Below are 24163 nucleotides of genomic sequence, written 5' to 3' on the forward strand. Positions count from 1 at the left end.
TTTTTTTTTTTTTTTTTTTTTTTTTTTTCTGCTTGGCCAATAATTTGCTTTAGTAACATAAATATTTGAGCTGCAAACTACCAGAGCATTCAAAGACTTTGACACTGCAGTGCAGTCATATATTACTTGCTTCATTACAAAAGGTAATCCCTGTACTTTTATTAAGAGGCCTGCACCAGCTGCATTCAAGCTTAAGGCAGAACATACCAAACATGCAGCAAATTATGAATTACAACATACAAATTCACATTATCCACTACAAAACCTGAAATGCCCTGAAAAATACCTTTAGTGTTCCAAGAGAGGCAAGTCTGTGAGGGGTATAATATCAGACTTTGGAAACAAAACTTTTCCTGCTATATGTGTAGCTGTCTGTTTCCAAACGCACGGTTCTGCCCTCCAGGCCAAGCAGCACCTTCAAAGGTTTAGTTCTGGAGAATATAAAGATTTTCCTTTGCCTTCAAAACAGACCCTTCCTTTGCTTTCAGCACAAACATCAGGGCTACCCTCTCTACTAGATCTTCCAGCTGAAGCACAAACGTAATCCTTAGCTGGGTCTCAGTACTGCCTACAAACCCCATCTCTCCCAGCAATGCCCTCATATTACTCTAAAGCAAAGAAACTCCTCCATGCTAAAATGAGCAGAATAGAAGAACAAAATGTGCTGCAACGAGCAGTGCAGACACCTAGAAACTAGCTCTGCAGCTACATGTTTCTGCCCACAGGAGAAGGACTTCTGAGAGCCTTGAGGATCTTCAAGGTCTCCCTAGCCTTGGAGGAGGTTCAGGAGACAGGCTCACAAAACCAGGAACTACCACACCTTCCTCTTAGGAAAAGTAGAAAGCTGATAGGTAACTAAGCACTCATTTCTACCTTTTTTACTACTTAGAGTTAAGATCTGCTGGGAAATCAACAGTGATAATCAGAACCCTGGTTGCCAGGCCATAAGAGGCCAAAGAAAATGGATGAGAGAGAACATATGTACATGTGGAGGTGTTGGAAAAGCACACAATAGCTGCAGAAGACCTGAGCAATTTTTTTAATGAAATGGAAATGAAAGCTTAAGTCACCAAAATGATACTGGAAGAGAGATTTAACTTAAGGCACAAGCAGACAGATTTTAATGTCTGAAGCCTGGCTATGACAAGTAGCAGTATGAAATGTAAATGCAGTGGTTGCTATTGGGCATAATGAACAGGCAGGCAGCTTTGACAGCACATTTTCGCTGGAAGATATATGCTTCAGGGACTCCTTATCTTCTACATGCACTTCTTTCAGCAGCCATACAAATGTAGCAGGCAGATTTCCCAACCACAAGCATGCAACTGCTGGATAATGCTAGTGGTTGCCAGTTAAGCCCAAAGCCAAAGCTGCTACCTGGACAAACTGAGGAAACCTGCCTTCTCCAATTCCTACCACCGACACTTCCTCATACTGCTGAGATATATGAAGACAGCTCTCCAAGCTGGGGCATCCCTCTTTCACAGGAAGTGTGAAATGTGGTCCGAACTGTGATGTGCTGAATTCATCTCCTGATTGAACTTCCACCCCGACTGAACTTCCACCCCATCTGCACTCTTAATTTGTTTCTGTGAGTTAGCCTTTATTTAATCACAGACAGCCTGGTTTTATTTGCTCAAAACGATGCTTTATTTTGTCTTTTCATCCAAATAACTACTGCCTGTAAAATTCCCAACAGACACCTCCCACAGTCAAAGAACCAGCCAAGCACAATGCCAAAGGTAAAGGTACACTATTGAAAAATCACCAGCACAGAAAAGGACACACGCAGCAAATTGATATGTTCATGTGAAAAATAAACACCATGACGAAAACCCATGGTATCCTAGCAGATACAGTGAGACTGCTCAAATGGCCATTGAGTACATGCTGCCTGATAGGCCAAACACCACCTTTTCTAATGCATTGCTAAGATACGCACTGCTTAAACCTGAGCAATGCACACAACAACCTTTAGCCCTTCTCTCAGCCCACGTGGTCAGGCATTACTCAACTGTTCAGGAAGCTTGCTAGTCCTTCCAGATATACCAGTTGGTCTAAGAAAAGACACATTATTACTATTATTTGGAAAGAGTATTCCTGAAAAGATGCATCCAGAAGAAGCTCTCACATTAAGCAGCACGAACTGGAGAGTCAGGCCCAGTACCCCCTTAGCACTGCTCCCTTATCTAGCCAGCCTCTACTCAACTCCCACACTGCATCCCAATAGGGAACCTGGGATACATAAAAAGCGTCTTTTCCCCTCAGCATTTACAGCAATCAAATGATAGTTTAGATTCTGCAGAGAAAGCTGGTTGCTTCTCCTTGCTGATGTGCCTCCCTTACATAGGCAGACACACACTGGAGAGAAAGAGGGAAGGTAGGAGGGAGCCTCACCATGTCTACAGAGATGGTAACAATAGATTTGGGGCAGGACCTGCCTCGTGCTGTCAGCTGAACACTGAGCCCTTTCAGGGCACTCACACCCAAAGAGTAGCTGGGAGATTTTAGCATTTCTGCACAGTAATAGAAGCCACAAAAATAACTACCATAAATAATGGCTATATGTGTATCTAACATCATGCATTTGCTCTCCTTTTTTTCCCCATGTTTACTAATTCCTGAACTACTAATAATAGCACACAAGAACAATAATGTTATAGAACATGGAAAGGAAGGCATTTCACAAGGTGAGCCTCCCCAAAATGAACACTGGCAGACAACAGTGAATGTGGAGCTCCTGAACAACAAACCCAGAATTAACCTCTGCTCTTGCTACTGATCAGTGTCTAGTGTCAATCCCAACAGATTTTGGACTCATGCTTCCCAAAGGTTGCATACACAAACTTGGCATGTAAATAATTAAACTTTCTTTACACATTGCAAGATAGGAAGAAGAAAGGCTATTGCTACTCGGGGTTCAGTGTAACTGTACACGATCTTGGCCCTCCTTCCATCTCCTTAAATTACTGATATTACAGCCAAAGCATGAAGATGGCACAATGAGGAATCACTAACACAGCTTCTAAAGGTCCCTGCCTGCACCGGACAAAACAACAGCTCTGAAACAGCCACTGTACAGCTTACATCAGGAAAAAAACATTCTTCAAGGGCAAGGTTACCAAGTGGGCATTGAAATAGGGTCATGTTTCTAGCCAACCACATCACTAATAGATAACAAACTTGCTGAAGAATAAACCACAGACAGGACACGAAGTTGTCTATCAGAGAAAATAAACACACATCATTACAATGCCCATTTTTGAAGATTTACTTCTTAAATACATACACTAAGATTTTCAATAAGATTTTTTATTCTCCTGCATTATCAAAGAGATTGACTCTTTGTTATTTTTAATAAAAACTGACCAAGGCAACATAGAACAAACTTGAATTGTTCAAGGCTGAACCAATGATAATAAATCATTCCTATGATAATGAAACATGCCCTAAGGTCCACTGTGGAAAACTTCCTCAGACATGAACCCACTTCCAAAATGTGACTTACTAATGCCATTTAAAATGTCTTAACTACAAAAGTATATCTAAAACCTATTTAACTTCTACCAATGAAAAGCAAAGCACACACACAGTCTGCATTTTGAAGGTCACAAAAAGAATGTGAATGATGAACTTCAGGATTTGTGAAACCATGACATTTTAAAGTGGGAAGAGAGGAAGTATTTTTCTGCCTTGTCCGAGACACAAAATACTAAAATGAACAAACTATAAAAATGAAGAATGAGTAAAACTATTTGGGATCCAACATTTAATATTAATTAATTGTTCTGGTGAGAAAAAAATCAACAAGTATGCACCAAGAAGACAATAATCCACAATTTTAGTTTGTTTTGCATAAACCAGGAGAATATCATATGACTGCATCTGGATGGGACCTGCTGTTTTTGCAGAAGGAACACTATCTTAAAAGGTAACTCTTTAACTTAATGATGTTGATTTATATACTACATAAAATACATATACTATATAGTTACTCATTATGTCAAACAGCAGCAAATCCAGGGTCTCATTTCCCTTTTGCTGCTCAATAAAGTGGTGTTGGCAGCAGTATGCTTTAACACTTGTAATTTATTAACCTCATAGGTGCTGTAGCATGGAACTAAAGCCACAGACAGGAGGCATTTAGCAAGTCATACACGCTGTGTATTTTCACAGCAAAGGAGTTCCTGCTGTGCTTTTCTTGCCTCCCACATTTTTGTGATATTTTTCCCCTCATGGTAACTGCCAAAGCCTCCCATATTTTGGAGAAGGATCTTTATTTTGCCCTAACCCTTTCACACATTTTACAAAGTGTTGCAGTGTGAAACATTTAACATATACTGAAGAATTTTTAACTTTTTCAAATGCAGACAGTGCAGTCCAAGACAGAGTCACATGACATTTTAGAGGATGGTGTCCTGGCTACAAAGATTTGCCATTCCATAGGCTGGAAAGAGACCTATAACTGGCACAGCAGTCATCACACAGGAGGGCCTTGTTAGACAGCACCCAGAAGTGCACATTTACCTCTGGTTGCTCCAGCTGAGGGAACACGATTTTTATTGTTGTGTGTCACTGAAAGTGTTCATGATAGCCCAGCTTTTATGATTTCTTAGAAAATCTCACTTATCAAACACCTTCATATTTGAATGCAGTACTTTTGCATATCACACCAGAAATGTTCAAGATATACTTGAAGGTTCAACAGGAGGGGTGTTTCCTTTGACCACATCATGTTATCAAAGTCAGCCAAGAAACCTATGTTTCAAAACTAACTTCAGGCAGGAAGAGATTTAGAATATATGACATTATTTCATTTCACTACTAGTATTTATCTTCCTTCCCTCTCTTTTCCTCTATACACCCACACAGCCATCAAGCTTTTCATTATTCAGTGAGACACAGTGACAGTTCCTGCTGGGGAGTGCTTATAGGGGTAAGACAGCTGGCTCATCACTCAATTGATAAAACAAAAAAAAAAAGGTTCTTTGCCACTTTAATATTATTCACACTCTAAAATGTCCAAAATATGTAACTCCTGTGATACTGGAAGAGTTAAGATGGAACACATTGGGAAAGAATAGAGCAAAGGGAAGAAATGACAGAAGTTTTCTGCTTTTAAAGTGAATGCAAATCCAAATATATATTTCATCTAGGGTCCCAATCTAGCAAAGGAAGGTTTCACATTAAGAATAGAGATTTTATACGCATGGCGATTGCACCATCCTTCACTAGGTAGCCTAAGCACCCAGAGCTACCCAAAGCTGAGTCTTTATGACACTGAAGTTCATAGGCTCTTTCCTGCTCCCTGAAATCAGGAAGAACGCAACTTATTCACCAACGTAACTGCTTTAAGTTACTTTGCAATGCAGTTGCTCAAATGTAAAGCATTCAGTCATTGCCGGTCAATTCCGAGGTGAAACCCACCCAAGCTTTCATCCCTACAGCACTGGAGGCTCTGGGCTCTGCCTCCATCATCTGCTTCCTACGCCTCGCTCCAGGCCCGGCCGGCCGCGGCCTGGCTGCCCCGGACTGCAGTGGGGATACAGGCTCCCTCGGCCTGCTCCGCGCTGCCTGCGTGCGGACAGCGAGAGCGGGACTCGGGCCCGACACCACCAGCTTGCACGGGCCCGTCCCACACCGGAGGGACCCTCGAGACCGCGAAGCGTCCTGCTCGCCTCCTCAGGAAAGACGGCGGACCTGAGGGGAAGCCAGGGTGGCCCGCCCAGTCGCAGGGGCAAAGTGGCGCTGGCCGCAGCGGGGTCCCTCCACACGCCCCACAGGACGGCCGGACGAAAGGAGAGGGAGGACAGGTGAAGCCCAACACCCCCCAACCCCGGACCCGATAGCACCGACTCAGCCCCCACCTCCCCCCCGCCCCACGCTCTCTCGCGAGACTCGGCCGATGTAGACGCGATGTCCTTTGGGGCACTGCCGGGGGGGAGGGCAAAGGAGGAGGGAGGCGAAGCCACGGTCGTCCTGATTGATAGCGGTCGCCGCCAGTAGGTGGGGGGAACGGTGAGGCCTCAGCCAATAGTTTCGTCCCAAGGGGAGCGGTGAGCCAATGGCGGGGCCGGGGGGCGGGGCGCGCCGCTGGCTGATTGATCCCAGCTTTGGCGTTGTTCAGTCAGAGCGAGAACATTCTAGAGGTGAGTACGGGGCAGCCATTGCCCGGGTCCCATCAACCGCCCCCTTCCGCCTGAGCTGCGCGCCGGCCGCAGCCTCTCCCTTTCCCCTTATCCCCCCTCCTCCTTCTCCCTCTCCTCACAGGTGTCGCCACTAATGATGCCCCTGATTGTGTCTTGCCTGCAGATTGCCCGGCACTGCTGTCCCTGCTGATACCGCCCGCCTCAGGACGCCGGGACCCGGAGGCTGCGGCGTCCGCCTCCGCCTCCCTCTCCGTCTGCATATAAGCGCCCCTACGGCCTTGTTCTCCTTGTACATTCGGCTTCGTCGCAGCCCGGGGCGAGCAGCGTTGGGTTTATGTCTTTATTGGACGAAAACGGTGAGTGTTGGCGCTCTACTTGGGCGGAGTAAGGCAGCTTGGGTTATGAAGAGGGTTTGGGATACTGGTAAGGTGGGGGTGCGGGCGAGTGACTTAGGCTAGGCTGGAGTGTCGGGTTGTTGGTTAAATGGTGGCTAGTGGAAGAGGCTGTGTGTAACGAATGGTTCGGGACCTTGTTAGGAGAGGAAGAGAAACCAGGGAGGATGAAGCATGAAATCTAAAAGCCCCAGAGCTTCATTTTCAGCGTTGGCTAGGCTTTTACGTTATTTTTTTCCTAAATTTTTTAATTACTTTTTCTTGCCTCTCGTCCCCCTCCCCCGCCCTTCCCCCAGCGCCATGCGATGAGACAAGATGGCGGAGGCCGGGCCGCGCCTCCCCGAGCTGTGGGCGGGCGGGGAGGGGGCGCGCGGGGGGAGGGGGGGCCTGTGGCGCAGTTACACTCGCGGCGCGGAGGAAGGAGGGGGTGCTGGGCCTCCGAGGGTTAGCCCCGGGGACTGGGGGGCCAGCCGCGGAGCGTCCATCTCTCGCACTGAAGAGCGCATGCGTGGCTGGGGGTGACTTACCCCAGCTCTTCCAAGGCTGAGTCAGTGCTTAATTGCTGCATTTATGACTCATCACAGGGTAGAGTGGGGCGGGGAAACGGTGCTTTGAAGCAAGGAATCTATCTGCTTTCCCGCTTTTTACTCTGTGCGTAGCATATGGGGGGGTGGTGCTTGGGATGAGGTGTCGTAGGGACCAGGAGAGGGAGCTTTAGTCGACAGCAGACAAAAGCTGTAATCTGGAAGGAGGAGAAAAGGCATGTTTTTTCTGAAAGCTCATGCTCAGTCACCGAGATACCTGCTTCCTCCATGCTTATGCAAGCACGTGGTCTGGTTATATGGTGGCTCTTAGACATTTTGAGGAAGGAAACCTCGTGCCTGAAAGAAAGCTTGCAGTGTAGTTTTTGCTGAGGAAGGGCAAAAGTGCATCTGGGCTAATGCAGAACACCGGGCACGTACAAATCTCTTCGCTTCTTGCGTAAAAAAGCTGTAAATCTTACCAGCGGCACTTGGATCACGTGGCAACAATAGATGCGCTCTTACGTGTAAATACCGAGGAGGCTATTTTAGTGTGTCAGCGCTTCTGTCATTAATGATAACAACATGATGATGTGTCAGAATAGCCATGCTGGGGTCAGGATTGCATGTGTAGTCAACCAGTTGTGGCTTAAGTACTATTGGATCTGATTATAGAGACACCTGTTAATATGTGAATACTGCTTAAGGCAACTTTAATAATAGGATTCATCCTCCTCTGCCTTCCTCATCCTCAATCCTTTCCCCTAAGAAAAACAAAAACAAACAAACAAAAAAAACCCAAAAAACACACACAAAAAAAACCCTGGAAAAGCTCCTGCACTGCTCTTTACCTCTGCATTGGTAGGCTTTCTACAGTGAAGCAACTTAAGTCAGACTTTATCAGGAGTATTGTTAAGTCACAACTCAACAGAAACTGCTAGGAGAATCCATAAGTGAGAGGGAGAATCATTTAATTTTCAGTGCTTTTTCCACTCCAGAAACCAAAAATTTTAAGCCATGTAAAAACTCTGTTGAGCTACAGATTGCTGCTGCTTTATCTTGCTGATATTACTTAACATTCTGACAGACTTTGGTTTATGTGGTAGGTTCATGCTATTATGTGGAATTTGAAACAGTTTTCCAGATATTTTGCATGTTTTTCTTCTGCCTTGTAGCCTGAAACATGTCATATGACCTTTTTGGTGCAAGAACTGTTTGTCTCCATGATAAACCAAGCAGTGCTTTTCCCTTCCTTATTGATTGCGTCATGCCTTCAGGATTTAATTGTACAGAAAATAGTCTTTACCTGTTCAGTGCATTTTGAGTAGTAAGAAAGAAGAGAGTGGAAAGCTGTGTTGTAGTTGAGGACAAGTTCTTAGCAGTACAATTCAAGGCTGTTGTTTTCAGTTCCACAAATTGAAGACAGCCATAGCATAAATGTACTTTTTATCTCTAGTTTTCGCCCTAAATGTAGCTCTGTACCAATACTAAATGGGTGCATGTTAAGGAAAACTTCATTTGTTTTCTGTTTATTAACGCTTTGCAGAGCTGTTGCGCAGCCACTGGTACCTGTATTGGGGAAACATAGCATACAAGCAAGAACCTTACAGCCTCAGTGGCGAAAATTTTTTCATGTCAGAGACCGAGAACTCTTGCAGTCGTTTATGTCATCCCGTCTTCTCCAGACAGAAGATACCAAAAAACTGCAATCAAAGATCTCTTCATCTTATTGATAAAGCTACTAATAAGGCAAAATGTCTGTCAACGTCAACCGCAGTGTTTCAGATCAGTTCTATCGCTACAAAATGCCCCGTCTGATTGCCAAGGTAACTTACTGTTAGTGGTAAGTAGGTAGTGTTTCACACTTTCTTGCTTGATAGAGGAGAAACAGACTGAGGTAATGAGGATGTTCAGCCAGTCAGAGGGCAAGAAAGGTGCTTGCTCCTTTCTGTCCAGACTAACCACAGATTAACTCTGCTGAGAAGACACACTTCAAAGCGGAACTTCGATGTAGTGAATTGGGACATACATACTGGGCTTGGCTGTTGCAGTCACATAATCTTAAAACACCCTTATTTTTTATTTTTTTCCCCCCTTATAGGTGGAGGGCAAAGGAAATGGAATAAAGACTGTTATAGTCAACATGGTTGACGTTGCAAAGGCGCTTAATCGGCCTCCAACGTGTAAGTAGTCTGGAGTGACACAGCATATTTGCTCATTCTTCGTGTTTGAAGTGGTAGTGCTAAGTAGCTATTAAAGCATTGATACTGTTCTTCCACAACTCTTAAGAAATAAATGTGATCGTCTAAGGATTAAATAATGAGCAGAAAAAAACAATATTTATTTGATGCTTAAAAAGCACAGGGAGGACGTGAAGATAGAAAGGCAGTGGTGGTTAACTATACTTTCTTTACAGATCCTACCAAATTTTTTGGTTGTGAGCTGGGAGCACAGACCCAGTTTGATGTTAAGAATGACCGTTACATTGTCAATGGATCTCATGAGGCGAATAAGCTGCAAGACATGTTGGATGGATTCATTAAAAAATTTGTTCTCTGTCCTGAGTGTGAGAATCCTGAAACTGATCTGGTGAGTGCACTCTGTCTGTATTAGTGGTAGCACTGTGGAAGTGCTCCATTAGGTGGTTATGGAGGTGGTGAGAAGTTCATAGCTGACTTGAGTATCTGTGCCCCCTTTGCAAAGTCTTACATTTATAGCAGTTCAAAACTTCACAGCTAAATGGCTATTTCAGATACTTTGTGTCACTTCCAACAGAGCATGTTTAAAATCTCCGGTGTCAAAATCAGATTTAGGCTTTAATTTGTAATTGTCATATAAGCGGTATGTTAACTGGAGGATGTTCTTTTTTTACAGCATGTCAATCCTAAGAAACAAACTATAGGTAACTCTTGCAAAGCCTGTGGCTATCGAGGCATGCTTGACACAAACCATAAACTCTGCACGTTCATTCTCAAAAACCCACCTGGTAAGTGTATATCCTTATTTGTTGGGGGTAAAGGGAGCCTCTTCAGTGTGAGTGCTGCTAATGAAGCAGAAAAACAAATTGCTTATGTATAATTCAAATCTAAAAACTCCAGTATGCTCTTAGAGTATGTTTGGGTTAGGATGAAGTATCTATGCTCATAGTTTCAGCATGAGCAGTCTCTTCCCTTGTGAGCCTGTAGCCTTCCCAAGCAAGAGTATTTGTGAAAAGCTGGGTTTACCTATACAGAACTGAGGAGGAGGAGAGCTAGTCAGCAGGAGCACATTGCAGTTTTGCCTTAATGTCAGAGTGAAGTAGAAAGTAAAAGTGAAAGGTAACTGCAATGTTCTTGAACTGTGCAAGCAACACTCTGTAGTAAGCATCTAGTTGCCTGCTGCAATTTAAGCTTGCTAGAATAGAAAAGTCTAACCTATTCCAGGGGTCTCTGCTTTGTGAGGTCACCTGTTATATAGACTTGTACAACTTCATGTCCTGATGATAAACAAGACTCACTGGAACTGCATTTCCCAGCAGATGCACAGCTGCCCTGAGTGTATGTGGGGATGAGTACTACATGCAACTTGCTGCTAAACTTACTTGGGGATTTGGCAGAGGTGTAGTAGTGCAGGGACTTGTTTGCTTTCTCTGATTCGTAGAATAAAACATTAAAATTGACTTGCAGAAAGCAGCGACACTGGTACAGGAAAGAAAGAAAAGGAGAAGAAGAACAGAAAAGGCAAGGATAAAGAAAATGGTTCTGTGTCCAGCAATGAGACACTTCCACCCCCACCACCAGAGGAGATAACGCCTCCACAGGTTGTGGTAAGTAGAAGGAAGAGCAGGGAGATAAGGTATGTGGTGTCTTGCTCTGATACAGAAGTTCTGGTGCAATGCTGACTACCAGGGAGCAGCAATCATCTAGAAGTTCTTAATGTATCCAGAACTTCACTTCTGTAATAGAAGTATCCTTGTGTCTCCTCTTTAGAAGCTTTATCAGCTTTTCAATAGCAACCTTTGTGTTGCCTGTCAAGTGAAAGCTGCATATTCTTTTAGCAGTCAGGCTCCTTGAACAGGAGTATGTCATGAGTGTGCTAGATATAGATAATGGTAAAACTGCTTGAGGTAACCCTGCGAACGGCTACAAGCTCACACCTAGCTTCCATTTGCAAACTGTAGTATAGCTCTTTCTTTAGGGGAAAGTAAATACTTGTTTGAAAATGCTTCTCAGCTATTATGAAGCTTGTCATAACATTATATGAATCTCTTGGTTTAATTTATTTTTTTTTTTATTATTTTAGGAGGAGGAGGAGGATGATGACTGGGGTGAAGACACAACAGAGGAAGCCCAGAGGCGTAGAATGGATGAAATCAGTGACCATGCGAAGAACCTCACACTTAGTGAAGACCTGGAAAGAACAATAGAGGAAAGAGTCAACATACTGTTTGATTTTGTGAAGGTGAATATTCTCTCGTGGTTTACTTAGCATAGCCACAGAGCTGTAGTTGCGTAAGATGTTAGTAAGGAGACTACAAACAAGCTGCATAAGCTTCTACCAAAGTACTGGCTCCACCACTGGTGAAGGAGGAAGCAGTGCAATGAAGTATTGATGCAGAGCATTTAAAGCTACCTCAGTAGATTTAAAGTGTTCCTGTCTTACAGAAAAAGAAGGAAGAAGGTGTCATTGATACTTCTGACAAAGACATTGTAGCAGAAGCAGAGAGACTGGATGTGAAAGCCATGGGCCCACTGGTTCTCACTGAAGTCCTTTTCGACGAAAAGATTCGGGAACAGATAAGGAAATACAGGCGTCACTTCCTTCGTGTAAGCACTCCCTCCTTTTGCACCCAGGTTAACTGTTGGGTCAAGCTTTTGGTAGTAGCAGCTTGACTCGAGTCTGGATTGCTTGGTACTCTAGGGACAAAGATTTTTAAAGCACCCCTTAAGCTGATCAGAACTGCTGTGAGGGATAGCAGGACCTGCTGTAAATCTTGCTGTCTCATTGAGACAAGTGCAGAAGCCAGAACCCTGACTGGAGAGGAGGGGGAAGAAACTAATATTACTTTATTTTTATTGCAATTCTAGTTCTGCCACAACAACAAGAAAGCTCAGAGATACCTTCTCCATGGCTTTGAGTGTGTGGTAGCCATGCATCAGTCTCAGCTTATTTCTAAAATACCGCATATTTTGAAGGAAATGTATGATGCAGATCTTCTGGAAGAAGAAGTCATCCTTGGCTGGGCAGAAAAGGTAAGAGGTAGTATCTTGCATACTATACCGGCTAAATATCTGACTGGCATATTGTGTCTGGTTTCTCCTTTACATAATAGCTTGTGCAGGTGTCTTCAAACAGCTAATCTGACGTAAGCTGATGTCTGGGAGAAACCTTTTTAAAACTGGCTGCTCAGCGCAGTGGGGTGAGGTTAGAGTTCTGAGTTACTCTCTTGCTGTATATGGGTATGATCTGATGTAAATTCCTTCAGTCTTCAAGCAAAGTCTGTCCTTTCTCTTTCAGGCCTCAAAGAAATACGTTGCAAAGGAGCTTGCCAAAGAAATCCGTGTCAAAGCAGAACCATTTATTAAATGGCTAAAGGAAGCTGAAGAAGAGTCTTCCGGTAATGAAGAAGAGGATGAAGATGAAAACATAGAGGTAGGAAAGCTTCACTTACTGAAAACTACTTCAAGGTCGTTCTTTTTGTCTTGTACTTGGCTTGGTGTGCTATTCAGTGGCTTACTTCGTGTATCACTGCATGCTAAACTGGAAGAACACCTTGTTTCTAATGCTTTGTCAGTGTTAGAACGGCTGGTGAAGAACAAGTGACTGTCTTCCTCATAGTTTAGGCCTTGGTAACAGCTTTTAGCTGTGCTTCAGCTGATTGTGGCTGGACTTCTTTTTCTATGTAGAATTGTTCTCTCCCAGTAGTACTAAACTCTTGTTCCTGGACATGAGATCCTGCTTCGTACAGATACACATGTATGTCTCTGCCCTCTAAAGGCAGACTAGTTGTTGTTTCAGCATGCTTGAACTTGGGTTTTCTAAGCACTATTCCTGCTTGTGCTGGAAGGTGCTGTGCAGTTCAGAACACATTAAGCAGCTTGTGGCACTAAACAGGATGGTTGTTATGTGGGTGGGTATTGCAGCTCCTGATGTTAAAATTACTGCTTAATGTCAATAGGTGCTGTAGTAAAAGTGTCTTCTCTCCATAGGTGGTGTACTCTACAACTGCCAGTGTACCTAAAGTTGAAACTGTGAAGCCTGCAAACAATAAAGATGATGATATTGATATTGATGCCATTTGAAGTGATGCAGTATAGCTTCCAGCATAGTAATGCAAACGTCTCTGCATTTTTTGCCAGGAGTGTGACTTGTATGTGCACAAGCTGAAATGGCTAAACATCCTGCTACTCTTTGTACTCTAAAATGTATCTTTTTACTGTGACTGGTCATGTGTAACTAAGCCTAATACCGAGGAGTCAGCATGTCAGTGGACTGATCTAGTTTGCAACTGGCATGTTCTATTTTGTTTTTCTAACTTGTGTTGGACACATACTTGGAGCACATTTATACCGTTGTGGAAATAAAGGATTTGGTTTTGGTCAGTCTTCATTTGTGACTCTGAACACCCTTATTTCTCTTCCAAGTAAGTATTTGCACAACTTGGTGAAATGTGCAAAATTTGAGGGAGGGAGAATTACAAATGTTGAGACAATCTCTTGAATGAGACAAAAATAAAAATAGCCTTAGCTTGAGGCTGTTGCTAATGTTGACATTTGAAACCTGGGCAAGAAGCAGGTGTTGGGTAATGTACAGAGTACAGCTGCCAGTTCCTTAGAGTAGAAGCCAGCTCTCTGGATTCTGGTCTATGCAGGCTTTTCTTACCAAGAATTTCCACAGGTTTTTGGAGCATAAGCTGTTGTCTGAGGTTTTTGACAGCTTCTGTCACAGCCTGATTTGGGGTGGGCAAGGCATGATCTGGTGCTTTGAGCATAAGAGTCCCTGAAGTTGACCTGCCTGGCTCTGAAAGTGAGTCTTGTAGATCATAAATGCCAGCATGAGGTACCAGAGTCCTTCAGAAACCACACAAAAAAAGTAACCTAGCCTCTCTAAATGGGGAAACTGGTGTGACATGGTTTGTGAGCAACAGGGGTTGGCTTAAGAGTGTGGGTCAGTATATGGGTTTGGGGAGGGGGTGTTTGCCCTTGACCCCCTTATGTTCTGAAAAAAAATGGGTGGTAAAGGTGACACTAAGGTTTTTTATGTGAGGTTTGGCATTATGAATTTTAAGAGATTGAGGCTTCAGTCTACAGGGAACTGCTTTTTCTAGCTAGGCTGTTTGACGTAGTTGGATGAAGAATATTGTGTTTACTAGTTACAATAGTGATGAACTTGAGTACAGCAAGGTATAGGTCTGGGAACATGCAGTTATGTTGCAGGTGGCCCTGGTGTGAAATTGTTGCTTGGTACTAGTAGATGTGGCAAACAGCATTAGATGGGGTGAAGCCATGAAGCATTTGAAACTCTTCCTTTAATTGGTGCTCACTGCAGAAGTACAGAACAATGATTTTTTTTATTATCTTTTTAAATACAAAGTTACCGCTGACTTCTTTGAAAGAGCAAATTTTTTTTCTCCTTCAATTTTAAAAGTAATTGTCTATTTTCGTGCTTGTTGAGAACCAGGAAGATGGATTAATAATCCCTGTGACCTCCCAGGAAGGCACCTCTTTTGTATAGGCACACACCTCCTTGTGTAGCTGTTGTGAGCATACCATTACAAGCACCTGCCTGCCAGGCTGGAATGTTGAGATTCTCTGGAAAAGACCCAGTGATGTACAGTGTGGCTTTTACAGATAATGCTGCTGACATAGAAAACGGAGCAGCATTTAGTTCATGTGGAGATTGGAACCTGGGGAGCTGTCTTAAAGCAAAAGGCTAAAACTTGAGGGATGGTGTCAGAAGCTCAAGAGGGAAGGGTTAAAAACACCATCTAGTAGGCACAGTTTCAGCCCTGGGTGTCCTGCCTGGTTGTATGAACTGTTTGGGCATTGGTGATACCCAGAAAGTGAAATCATTCACCAGTGGCACCAATGGTCTGGGAGATAAGACTTGCCAAATAATGCCTCCCCGATAGTTGTCTGTTGCAGTGGAAGGTGGGTGCTTGTACCTTGGGCAAGTTCTCTGGGCAGGTGGTTGAGTTGGCTTTGCAGAAGGGTTAATGAGAAGCTGTGCTCAGTTGCTGTGGCCCCTTAACCAATGGCTCTGGAGCATTCTCTGCAGCATGGGCAGCACCCTCTCCTGATCCTGTGAGCCTGGTTCTTAGCTGGTGCAGTTGCTTCATGCTGAAAGTCTGCAGATGCAGCTTTGCAGATCCAACTCATAGCTTCTGGTCACATCCTAGAAACGGTTTCTGTCTGAAGTATGTGTTGCATGGCGTTGGCTGCTACCAGCTATGACACACAGTGATGTTCCATTTGGGATGTAGTTAGTTTCAGTTTAGAGCAGACTTGATCATAAATAATTGCAGGGTGCCACCAGAGGGGAATAATCTCTTTGGTTTTTTCTACCCCAAGACATAGTGATGAGCAGGACAGACCTGTTCCTGTCAGTAGGGAGCAAGGAAGTAAGTCCACCGAAGAAAAATCTGTAGGCTCAGTGAACTGATGATGCCAGCAAAGTTGTATGATGGTAGATTCTGGGTAAATGTGGTGGGAGCATGCAGGGAGTGAAAATGTTCTTGTCAGTAGTAGCCCACAGGTAGATTAGATTAAGTACTATAAAGTGGTACCCTCATCTTCAGATGGGGGAGACCTCTATAAGCACTGAGGCCACCGGTAACTCCTGGCCCTGTGTCATGCTTCTGACCCTACCTTCACACATATTGCTGTTTCTAACTCAGATCCTTAACTAAGGATTTCAGCAGCTAATAGAAATGAGTCTTCATTTCATGAGTGTTTCTTTAGGGAAGGAAGAAGTCTGACTAGAGTTTCCTGAGTCTTTGAATTTATTGCTCCTTCTATCTGATGAAAGTAGCAAGTACATCTTCAAAATGGGACTTGGTGTTAAGATATAATCTGTTCCAAGCTTCAAAGAGACTCCCTGGCACCTGGAAACAGTAAGTGTTGGGTGATTCCCCTTGCTTCATACTGTACAGTCTCTCTGTTTAAAGCCCTCTGTGAATGCTGTGACTTGGGAGGTGGTAGGTCTAGTGCAGGTCCATCAGCCTTAGCTTCACAAACCTTCATTGCCCTCCAGGAGCCTGCAATCGGGTGCTTTACTGCAGCTCAGCAGCCTTCATCAGGGGCTCCTCTTCGTCCAGCACAACTGGGAGCTTCTCAACTGACAGCTTTGCTCAGGACAGCATCACAAGCGGATGAAAGGAGTTTACCAGCTTCAACCACAGTTTGAAATCCTCGTGGTCATTGTGTACATGAGAAGTAGAATTGCCTGAGTTCATTTTCATCAATGGGAGCCTAAAAACTTCTATCAGAGCCCAGCATCTCACTCAGCTGGGTATTATATATATAAAAGGATGCTCTTTGCTCTTGAGGGTGTACAGCTCAGGCTTGTAGAGAGGTAATGACTAAAGATAAAGGGAAGTGATTCGAAGGGGCTGCAGGAGGCATAGTAATGTGTGGAATGCTTCTTATTTCCCCTTGCTACATGTGCTGGTGGCTGCCTCAGCCCATGTAACTGTGGTGTGACACTCTCAGGTCAGCTTTTTAAACAGGGTGCATTTTGCTCTGTGGGGTCACTTGCATGAGGCATTACCATGAGGCTTTCATTCTTCCCTGCTAAGATATTCATTACTTTTTGGATTGAGATGCTTGCTGAAACATTTCAATCTCCACCCAAGTCAAGGAGCTCCGTTGGTTTGTCACTAGCCAGACGTACCACAGACTGGAGAGCTGATTTATAACTCACATAATACTTAGTATATGGGTGCATTCCAGTTATGCGAGTTCTGAACCTTGATGTTTGAAAAGAGGAGGTATCACTGAAGAGCAGTTAACGTAGTGATCTGGAACAAAGCTGTCCTTTCAGTTGAGGGCTGCTACAGGGTAGTAATAAAGATCTCAGCAGCTCTGGACTTCCAGTGAAAGCAGCAAATGGAAATGGCAGGGAGAGATGGGGCAGAACTAGTTGACCCACCAATTAGTCTTCCAAACTGTACCAGCTATTTTCTTCTCAAAGGAATTAATCTGAAAGAGCCTCGGAGTGCTGTTGCTGAAGATTAACTCCTTGGCATTCAGTAACACCACTGAACTGTGAAGATGTGGAACAAAAAACCCAGAAGTAAGAATAAAAAGCAGTTTGAAAACAATGTTCTTTAAAGCCTGTGAAATTCTCTTTGTACACTTAAATTTCAGCTTAAGTCTTATAGAGTTGTAGCCATTTTTCATTTTGAAGACAATCATCTTGCTTCACAGAGGTGTCAGTCTGTCTCCAGACCTAGAATTGGCGAGGAGCTCTTCTGGGGCCACTGACCAGCTTTCCCAGGATGTCACTTCCTTACCTAGTGAGGACCAGCACCAAGGTATCTCCACAGCTTCCTTAGAGCTGTTCCAGTTGAATCCATCAAGGATATAGCCCCAGCACTCAGGTGATGCTGCTTTCAATTCTGTAAAATTCTGCTTAAAACCTCAATGTTTTTCAGAGGAAAAAGAAAAATGTCTTCAATATCTTGGCTTAGCAACTGAAAAAAAACAGGGGATCACCTGATTATTGTCAAGTTCCTCCTGTTATGGTGTCAGGGAAATCCAATAAATGTTAAACTATGTTTTCTGGATCTCAGTTTTTCTACTTGCATGTGCTTCAGAGTTGGTGCTTACTAAACAGCTAAAGCTCTTTAGTAATATATCCCAGCAAAAAGCTATGTTTCTGTGAATGGAATGCCATTGCCTTCCAGTGATGGCCATGTAATTCCATCATGATAGGGCAGGTCTGGGGTGAAACCAGGTCAGTAAGGCAAGGCTGGGAGCAGCAAGGCCTGTGGCTGGGCACAGGTTTGCCCATGTGGGTACTCAAGGTTTTCTAGGGCCCCAGCCCAAGTGCCAGGGTGGGGAGGCCCCAGGCTGTGCTCCTCTCAGCTCTCTCACACTGCTTCTTCCACATCACTCAGCTCCAAGGTTACTCAGCTGCACCTTATTGGAGCCAACGTTGACCACAGGCAGCCACACACTTGCAAGGAGGAGGAAGAGGTGCCTGAGCCCGTTCCTGCTCCCAGGACCCTGGCGTTCTCTGAGGCTGGAGCTAGAAAGTGCTCTTTTTCCACTGCTAATCTTACCTCATTACCGTGGTGCCAGACACATTTCCCGCACAGTATTTTCTTTCTCAAGTGGGGAAGAGATGATGCAAATCTGGTCTGAGCCTAGGGACACAGGCACTTCAGCCAGACAATGGACATAAGGGAAGTATCAGGTTCGTGTGGGTGTTGTATTATTCTCTCTGAATTTTTGCTTGGTACTGATTTTTATATCTATTTGATGTTATTAAAACCCAGCTAACAGCACTGACGTCAATGGAGTTTGACTTTGTATCTATGCAACTAAAGTAGAGAGCTGGCATCTTTAAAAGAAACATTAAGAAAGTATATTTCCCCACGAGAATCCTATCCCTGTGTTGTTAGGGAATAGTTGATGAATTATTTCAGTGAGAATAAAAAAATAATACTCTTATGGACAAATTATAGATATACAAATTGTGAACAGAGTAATTCACAAAGGAAAAGACTAAATAAAGAACAGTTTAAATAAAGAAACTAAGGGGTTTTCACATGGTCTCTGATGCTGGGAAACCTGGATTTAAAGGCTTTCATCTCCATTGTTCCTTCAACCTGTGCTCATAGTCTCTCTCTATCTCTATTTATAGTGAGCCAGAGGAGCTGATGGCCCCAAGCTGGATGTGCTGTGAGGCTCAGGGTGGTTACGGTTGGTGGGAAAGGATGCTCAGCGGAGAAACGGGATGCAAGAGCACAGCTGTGATGACAGGAAAATACTGCTCTGTGTGGGAAAAGTCATAGGATTTTAAAAAATCTCTTTCAGATTCCTATTTATCACCTGACATTTAATCCAGGAGTTAGCATTCTCCATGGCAGAAAGGGCAATTTTAAGGAAAAAGTCATTGACTATCGTGGACTTCTAACAAAATCCAGAGAACCAGTTTAAATGAATGGTATCAGCCAGGTCCCACAAGGCCGGATCAATGAGGTAACCGCATCCACTCAGGCAGCTGTCAGGAACACACCACCTCCAGAACAGCAAAGTCCCTGCTGCAGTGGAGCAGTACAGAAAAAGAGAAGGGAAACCTTTCTGTAAGGGGAGCAGGCTGGATCCTACCCAGTGGAGGTCACCCAAGAACACCACCTTCACCTTGCAGCCAAATGGAGGAGCCAGTTTTTAGCAAGTAGCACAACTTGCTGAAATCAAGACTTCCAGGGCTGAAAAAACCACCATAAGAAGTAGTAACATGTAGGCAGAACTACTGTGTGCTCCTCATGTTGATTAAAATAAAGGGGATAGGAGGTGGTGGGTCTTCCTAGCCAGCTCCTGCTCAATCCTGATGCCAAAAGACAGGAGCAACGCACTTGACTTTGGCAAAACAAATGCCGTAGGAAGCAAGAGGTGCTCATGGAGCCTCTGGAGCTGTGCAGCCAGCCTCTCCCCAGTAACCAGTCCTGGTGAACCTCCTCACTTATATGGACCTGGAGATGCTTTTCCATGCTTTGCATGGCCAGGTCGGGGTGCTCGTCTGCTCAGGACAGGTCCCTTGGGGAGGGCGGGCTGGGAGGGAGGCACCAGGGAAGCCGAGCTTAGCACCATGGGTATGGCTGGTCCAGGTCAATGAGCGGGAAGCCGGGAGGTGAAGGTGACCATAGTACATGGGTGGTGGAGGAATGCGAGACCTCTGAGGCCTTCCTGCTTGGTAACACCGACAGGCTTGTCCCAGGCAAGGGGGTGGTTTTATCTGAATCATCGAGGGGAGCTGAGAATTCCTGGTGGGAAGAGAAGTGGGAGAGCAGGTACCTGTGTGTCGTGAGAGCCTTCTCTGGGGGTGTTCGGTGATGTGCACCAGGGAGCTGGGAGCTCCACGAGCACAAGCCACTAACTGCAGGTTCTTTACCTTACAGAGTCTTTCATGACATTGTCACTGCCTTTGTTCCAGTTTTTTCCCGGCGCCAGGAGGTGGAACTGAAGACAGAAAGCAGCAGTGGTATCGCTGATGCCAGAAAACCTGTTCTGCAGGAAAACCTGCACATGTGTGAGGGATGGGGAAGGAGCGGCTGACTCATGACTCAACCTGCCCTGCACATAGCAGGCCGGGAGGGTGGTGGGGAATGACAGGCACCTTCCTCTGCTCTCCCCCTTTCCCATGAACCCATTCTCAGCCCTGGCTCACAGAGGCTGGCTGCTGTTCAGGGCTTCACTTGGTAACCTGTGAGCAGCTACTGGGGTGAATGGCTCCTCCTGGACTACTCTGCCTTTCCTGCTCCATGGGACTTGCTCTGCTTTGGTGGCCAGCAGTCTCTGCCTTGGTCCAGAGCTGGTCAGTGGTGATGGATTTTGGTGTCTGTAATGGAGATAGCTATGACTGGCAGAGGGCTGACTCACGGAGAGGTCCATGCCTGCAGAGGTACCTGGCTATCAGAGAGGCCACCAGTGCTGAGTTTTCCATGGCCCACTTTCCCTCCCTAAATTCTGTTTCTTGTCAGCAGCAGAGACCCGCTCCCCGCGTGTTCCCAGGCTGCAGCACAGCAGAACCCAGCAGAGGATCCCAGCTAGGGCTGACCCTATTCCCCCACAGCGCATGCACGCACGCGTGAGGCCCCTCCGACACGACCCGCTGCGGGACGCAGCCCGGCAGGCGATGGGAGGGGACCCGGACCCGGACCCGGCCTGGGTGCCGCCTGCGGCCCGAGCCGCCCCACCAGCCTGCCCGGGGCTGCCTGCGGAACGGGGCCAGGAGGTGCTCGATTCCCCGCACGGACCCCCGGCAACTGCCGCCAGGGGGAGCCCGTGCGCCAGCGGCACCTCCCGACCCCCGGCCCGGCCCAAAGCGTTCTGCGGCGGGAACGGACCGAGGGAGGGAAACCGGGAAACGGGAGCAGGGAAACAGGGAAAGGAAGGGAAGCGAAAGGAAGGGGAAAAGAAAAAAGAAAAGAAGAAAATAAAATAAAATAAAATACAAAAAAAAAAAAAAAAAATCCTGTCTCTCCAGTTTTCACACTCCTGAATACTTTCTGGCTATGGGTCTGCTGTGATTGCTCTCAAATCTCCCAGCACCCACAAGGCTCACTGCTCCTTCTGCACCGTTTCGGGGAATAAGTGCAAACTGCTCTGTGTTGGATGGAAGTGGTGTTTGGGGCCCCAGCTGCACACCCGGCTCTGCTGGCAGCCCCTGTGGGAAGTGGGGTCACACCTGCCACAGAGCACCAGGAGACACAGGGAGCCTTGGGACAGGGAGGTGGCACAGTGGTCAGCTTATCACTCTCCACTCTAGGATGGTCGAGGCATTGCAGTGGAGAAGATGCCCCTTTGGAGGGAAACAGTGGGGAGCTGTGTGATGGGGCAGGGTGTGGATGGAGGTGAGGGTGGTGGAAATAACCCACTCCCGAAACCACTGCCAAGAAAGTGTTTGAGAGAGACAGGGGAAGCTACAGCGGCCTCTCCTTCACACACAGTATAAATCAGGAAGTGTTTTCTTCCAGAAAGTATATAGTGCATCCACGTTATACCCAGGGAGGACTTGTGTTCTGATACCCTCCAGCTTGTATTACACAGGATGCTTTCAAACCCACCATCCATGTAACCTCAGTTCACATGCTCTGAGGGCAAAAGGATGCCCTTGACATTGGAGGCCATACATAGCCTGCTCACCCTTGGCAGTAGGAACAACTACCACGTCTCCACACGTGGCAGAGTGAATGCTGCAGAGGCAGGAGCTGCATCCTCTGAGCAGCTCCTGACTGTTTCCAGGTAACGCATCTTGTGAATGAGCCACTTCACCAGCTGTGCTTGCCCAAATGCCACGTGCGAGGAAGCTGCACACGCAGCCAGGAGCTGCTTTGCCCTGAGGGGCACCTGCCCTGTCCTGCTGGTCATCTCGAGGCTTCAACTTTCCTCCTCCAGCACAAGGACGTGGTGGTGGTGCTGGGACTCACCAATGACTCACCATGCAGCACCCTGCTGTCCCATGGTCCCTCCTCCATCTGCATTCCTAGTACCTGGGATGCTATAATTAAACACCTCCGAAGAGCTGTGTTAACATGAGGGATACCCACAGCTGCGGGGAGCTCCTGCCCAGCAGTTAGGATGAATCTGTGCATCTTGGATTTTTTTCATGCTGTCTTGTGATGTTATTTTTCTGCAATCATGTCACACAGAGCAAAAGCAAAATAGGAAAAGCATCAGCTGTGCAGGAGAAGAGAGTTCCTTACATGATCCTGCCTGAAGCTACTCCTTGACAGGCAGGCTGAGCATCTTGCCTTTGCTTGGGCAGCACAGGGGTGGCACAGGGGTGGTGGGATGGGTTGATGGAGGCTGGCATCTGGCTGTATCCATGTAGCTCTGCCAGGCATGGGCAGCTCAGCATCCCGCAGGGAGATCCCACACCTCCAACATGGATTTGCCTCTCCCCACACGATACTGCACCTACTGGTGCCCAGTGGAGGGGCTGACCAAGCTGCCACCCAAAGAGCAGCTGCAAATTAGCAGTGGGTACAAATCCATGTGGCCAACAGCTCTATGCATCCCAGAGCCGAGTAACTCAGTCACCCAGGCTATGGATATATGGGTGGGCATCTCCCTCTTGCCTAGGAACCGAAGGGATGCTTCTCAACGTGGTGGTTTCACAGTACAACCATCTGCTCAGCATCAGGCAAGCTCCAACCTGTTTCTCCCCATTTTTCATGATAAATGAAGACACCAGAGTTGGGTTTTTCTCAAAGATTTCCCCCTTCCCAGTCTTCCTAATCTCTTCAAACACAAGAATAATCTGCATCTTCCGGGAGGGCTTTCAGGTGACTGCCAGACAAGTGAATTAATGTCCTTGCAGGTGTCAGAGAAGCAAAAACCTCATTGTCTGACCCAGACATGGGCAATTTCAATGTATTTGAGTTCCTCTTGCTTGATGACTGTGAGATCAGATGGGGAAAGGTGCTTGGCCCAAGTCTCTCTGGGAGGTGGGACAACCAGAGTCAAAAAGCCAGGCGAGTGGCCATCCTGGGCCTGGGTGCTGGTGCCATCTGAGGTGACAGCGTGAAGGCAGTGCCGCTCATGTCACCTGCGGCAGGACAGAGTGGCTCCAGGAAGGTCCCTGAAGCCCCTTCCCTGTGCTCCAGGGCTCTCCACAGCACTCCCACCCCAGGTGGGGCCAGCCAGACCCTGCCCACGTTTCCAAGTGGATATTTTTCCCTAAAGTGGGGGTGTCCTTTTAGGGAAAAAGGGAAGCCTGGTCTCTGCATCCCTATTTTCTTGATTGGCTCTGAAAAACTGAACCCAGCTCTGAGCACTAAACCACCCCTCGTTCAGGCTTTCCCTGGCAGGTATTTTCTCAGCGCTGGGCTGCTGATGGAGACAGCAGGCTTCCCCCTCCCCACTCTGCCCCCACCTCCCCAGGCTTTGATCCCAGCAGCTCTGGAAACTAAGCTTTGAAAACACAATGATTTCACAGACGTGTTGATTAGGCAATGAAATTCCAAGAGGCAAATGACAACCCGGCTGCACCGCCTGGCTCTGCGAGGCTGGAGCTCCCCACCAGGAGATGTATTCTCTTTTTTTTTTTTTTTTGACTCATCCAGGGTGTTGTATTATTAATAAAAAAGGCAGAAAGAACTTCTTAGGAGAAAACAGCTTCCAAAGAAAATGCTCTGCTTTCTTTCTATTTTTTTCTTCTCCCGTGGATCTGTGGCTTCCTTGAAGACAGCTCAGTCCTTTCTCTTTTTTTTTCAGAGCAAAAAATGAGGCATACATTTACCCTGGAGCAGGGACAACCTCCTGGGCACAGGGAAAGATTCCAGGGATTTGTCTCCCCTAGTAGGCTGTTAATCAATGCTTCCAGTTTCATAGGAAAACGGGTTTAATGAAAGGTGGAGAGAGGGCAGTGGACTTTCATGGTTAATTCTACA

The 24163-nt window shown here is 46.0% G+C and overlaps 3 protein-coding genes across 4 annotated transcripts in view; 2 read left to right on the plus strand and 1 right to left on the minus strand.

The window, feature by feature from the left end:
- The window catches only part of LOC308221240 (exocyst complex component 3-like protein), a gene marked incomplete at its 5' end in the record, with an annotated part of 58723 nt that extends 51676 nt beyond the window's left edge, over window positions 1-7047 (minus strand). Inside the window, 4 exons of the mRNA XM_080618226.1 lie at window positions 5490-5700; window positions 5868-6111; window positions 6307-6487; window positions 6944-7047. Of these exons, the coding sequence (XP_080474352.1) occupies window positions 5490-5700; window positions 5868-6111; window positions 6307-6487; window positions 6944-7047 (740 nt within the window). The remainder of the gene's footprint in view (window positions 1-5489; window positions 5701-5867; window positions 6112-6306; window positions 6488-6943) is intronic.
- Window positions 6000-13650, plus strand: EIF5 (eukaryotic translation initiation factor 5). The gene is made up of 12 exons (XM_080619395.1): window positions 6000-6149; window positions 6313-6505; window positions 8609-8888; window positions 9164-9245; window positions 9479-9651; window positions 9937-10048; window positions 10728-10867; window positions 11344-11502; window positions 11706-11867; window positions 12129-12293; window positions 12559-12693; window positions 13251-13650. The coding sequence occupies exons 3-12, from the start codon at window positions 8817-8819 to the stop codon at window positions 13341-13343; spliced, it is 1293 nt and encodes a 430-aa protein (XP_080475521.1). The 5' UTR covers window positions 6000-6149; window positions 6313-6505; window positions 8609-8816; the 3' UTR covers window positions 13344-13650.
- Window positions 13651-19807: 6157 nt separating this feature from the next.
- On the plus strand, window positions 19808-21542 carry LOC308221948 (uncharacterized protein). 2 transcript variants are annotated; one of them, XM_080619397.1, is made up of 3 exons: window positions 19808-20059; window positions 20168-20670; window positions 20753-21542. In XM_080619397.1, exons 2-3 carry the CDS (start codon window positions 20613-20615, stop codon window positions 21211-21213), a joined length of 519 nt encoding a protein of 172 aa, XP_080475523.1. In that variant the 5' UTR covers window positions 19808-20059; window positions 20168-20612; the 3' UTR covers window positions 21214-21542. The 2 variants fall into 2 exon arrangements, with proteins under 2 accessions (XP_080475523.1, XP_080475522.1); XM_080619396.1 differs by having other exon boundaries at window positions 19808-20670.
- The last annotated feature ends 2621 nt before the right edge of the window (window positions 21543-24163 follow it).

This window comes from Psittacula echo (assembly GCF_963264785.1).
Source record: "Psittacula echo genome assembly, chromosome: 5".
In the NCBI taxonomy this organism is placed as follows: Eukaryota; Metazoa; Chordata; class Aves; order Psittaciformes; family Psittacidae; genus Psittacula; species Psittacula echo.

What these genes read in the sequence shown, in the direction of transcription:
- EIF5 (XM_080619395.1), top strand. Translation starts at nt 8,817, where the DNA reads ATGTCTGTCAACGTCAACCGCAGTGTTTCAGATCAGTTCTATCGCTAC. An exon ending in TAACGCCTCCACAGGTTGTG is followed by an intron (nt 10,868 to 11,343) that starts GTAAGTAGAAGG and finishes TTATTATTTTAG; the next exon opens with GAGGAGGAGGAGGATGATGA. An exon ending in ATGAAGATGAAAACATAGAG is followed by an intron (nt 12,694 to 13,250) that starts GTAGGAAAGCTT and finishes TTCTCTCCATAG; the next exon opens with GTGGTGTACTCTACAACTGC.
- LOC308221948 (XM_080619396.1), top strand. Translation starts at nt 20,613, where the DNA reads ATGGAGATAGCTATGACTGGCAGAGGGCTGACTCACGGAGAGGTCCAT. An exon ending in AGAGGTCCATGCCTGCAGAG is followed by an intron (nt 20,671 to 20,752) that starts GTACCTGGCTAT and finishes TCTTGTCAGCAG; the next exon opens with CAGAGACCCGCTCCCCGCGT.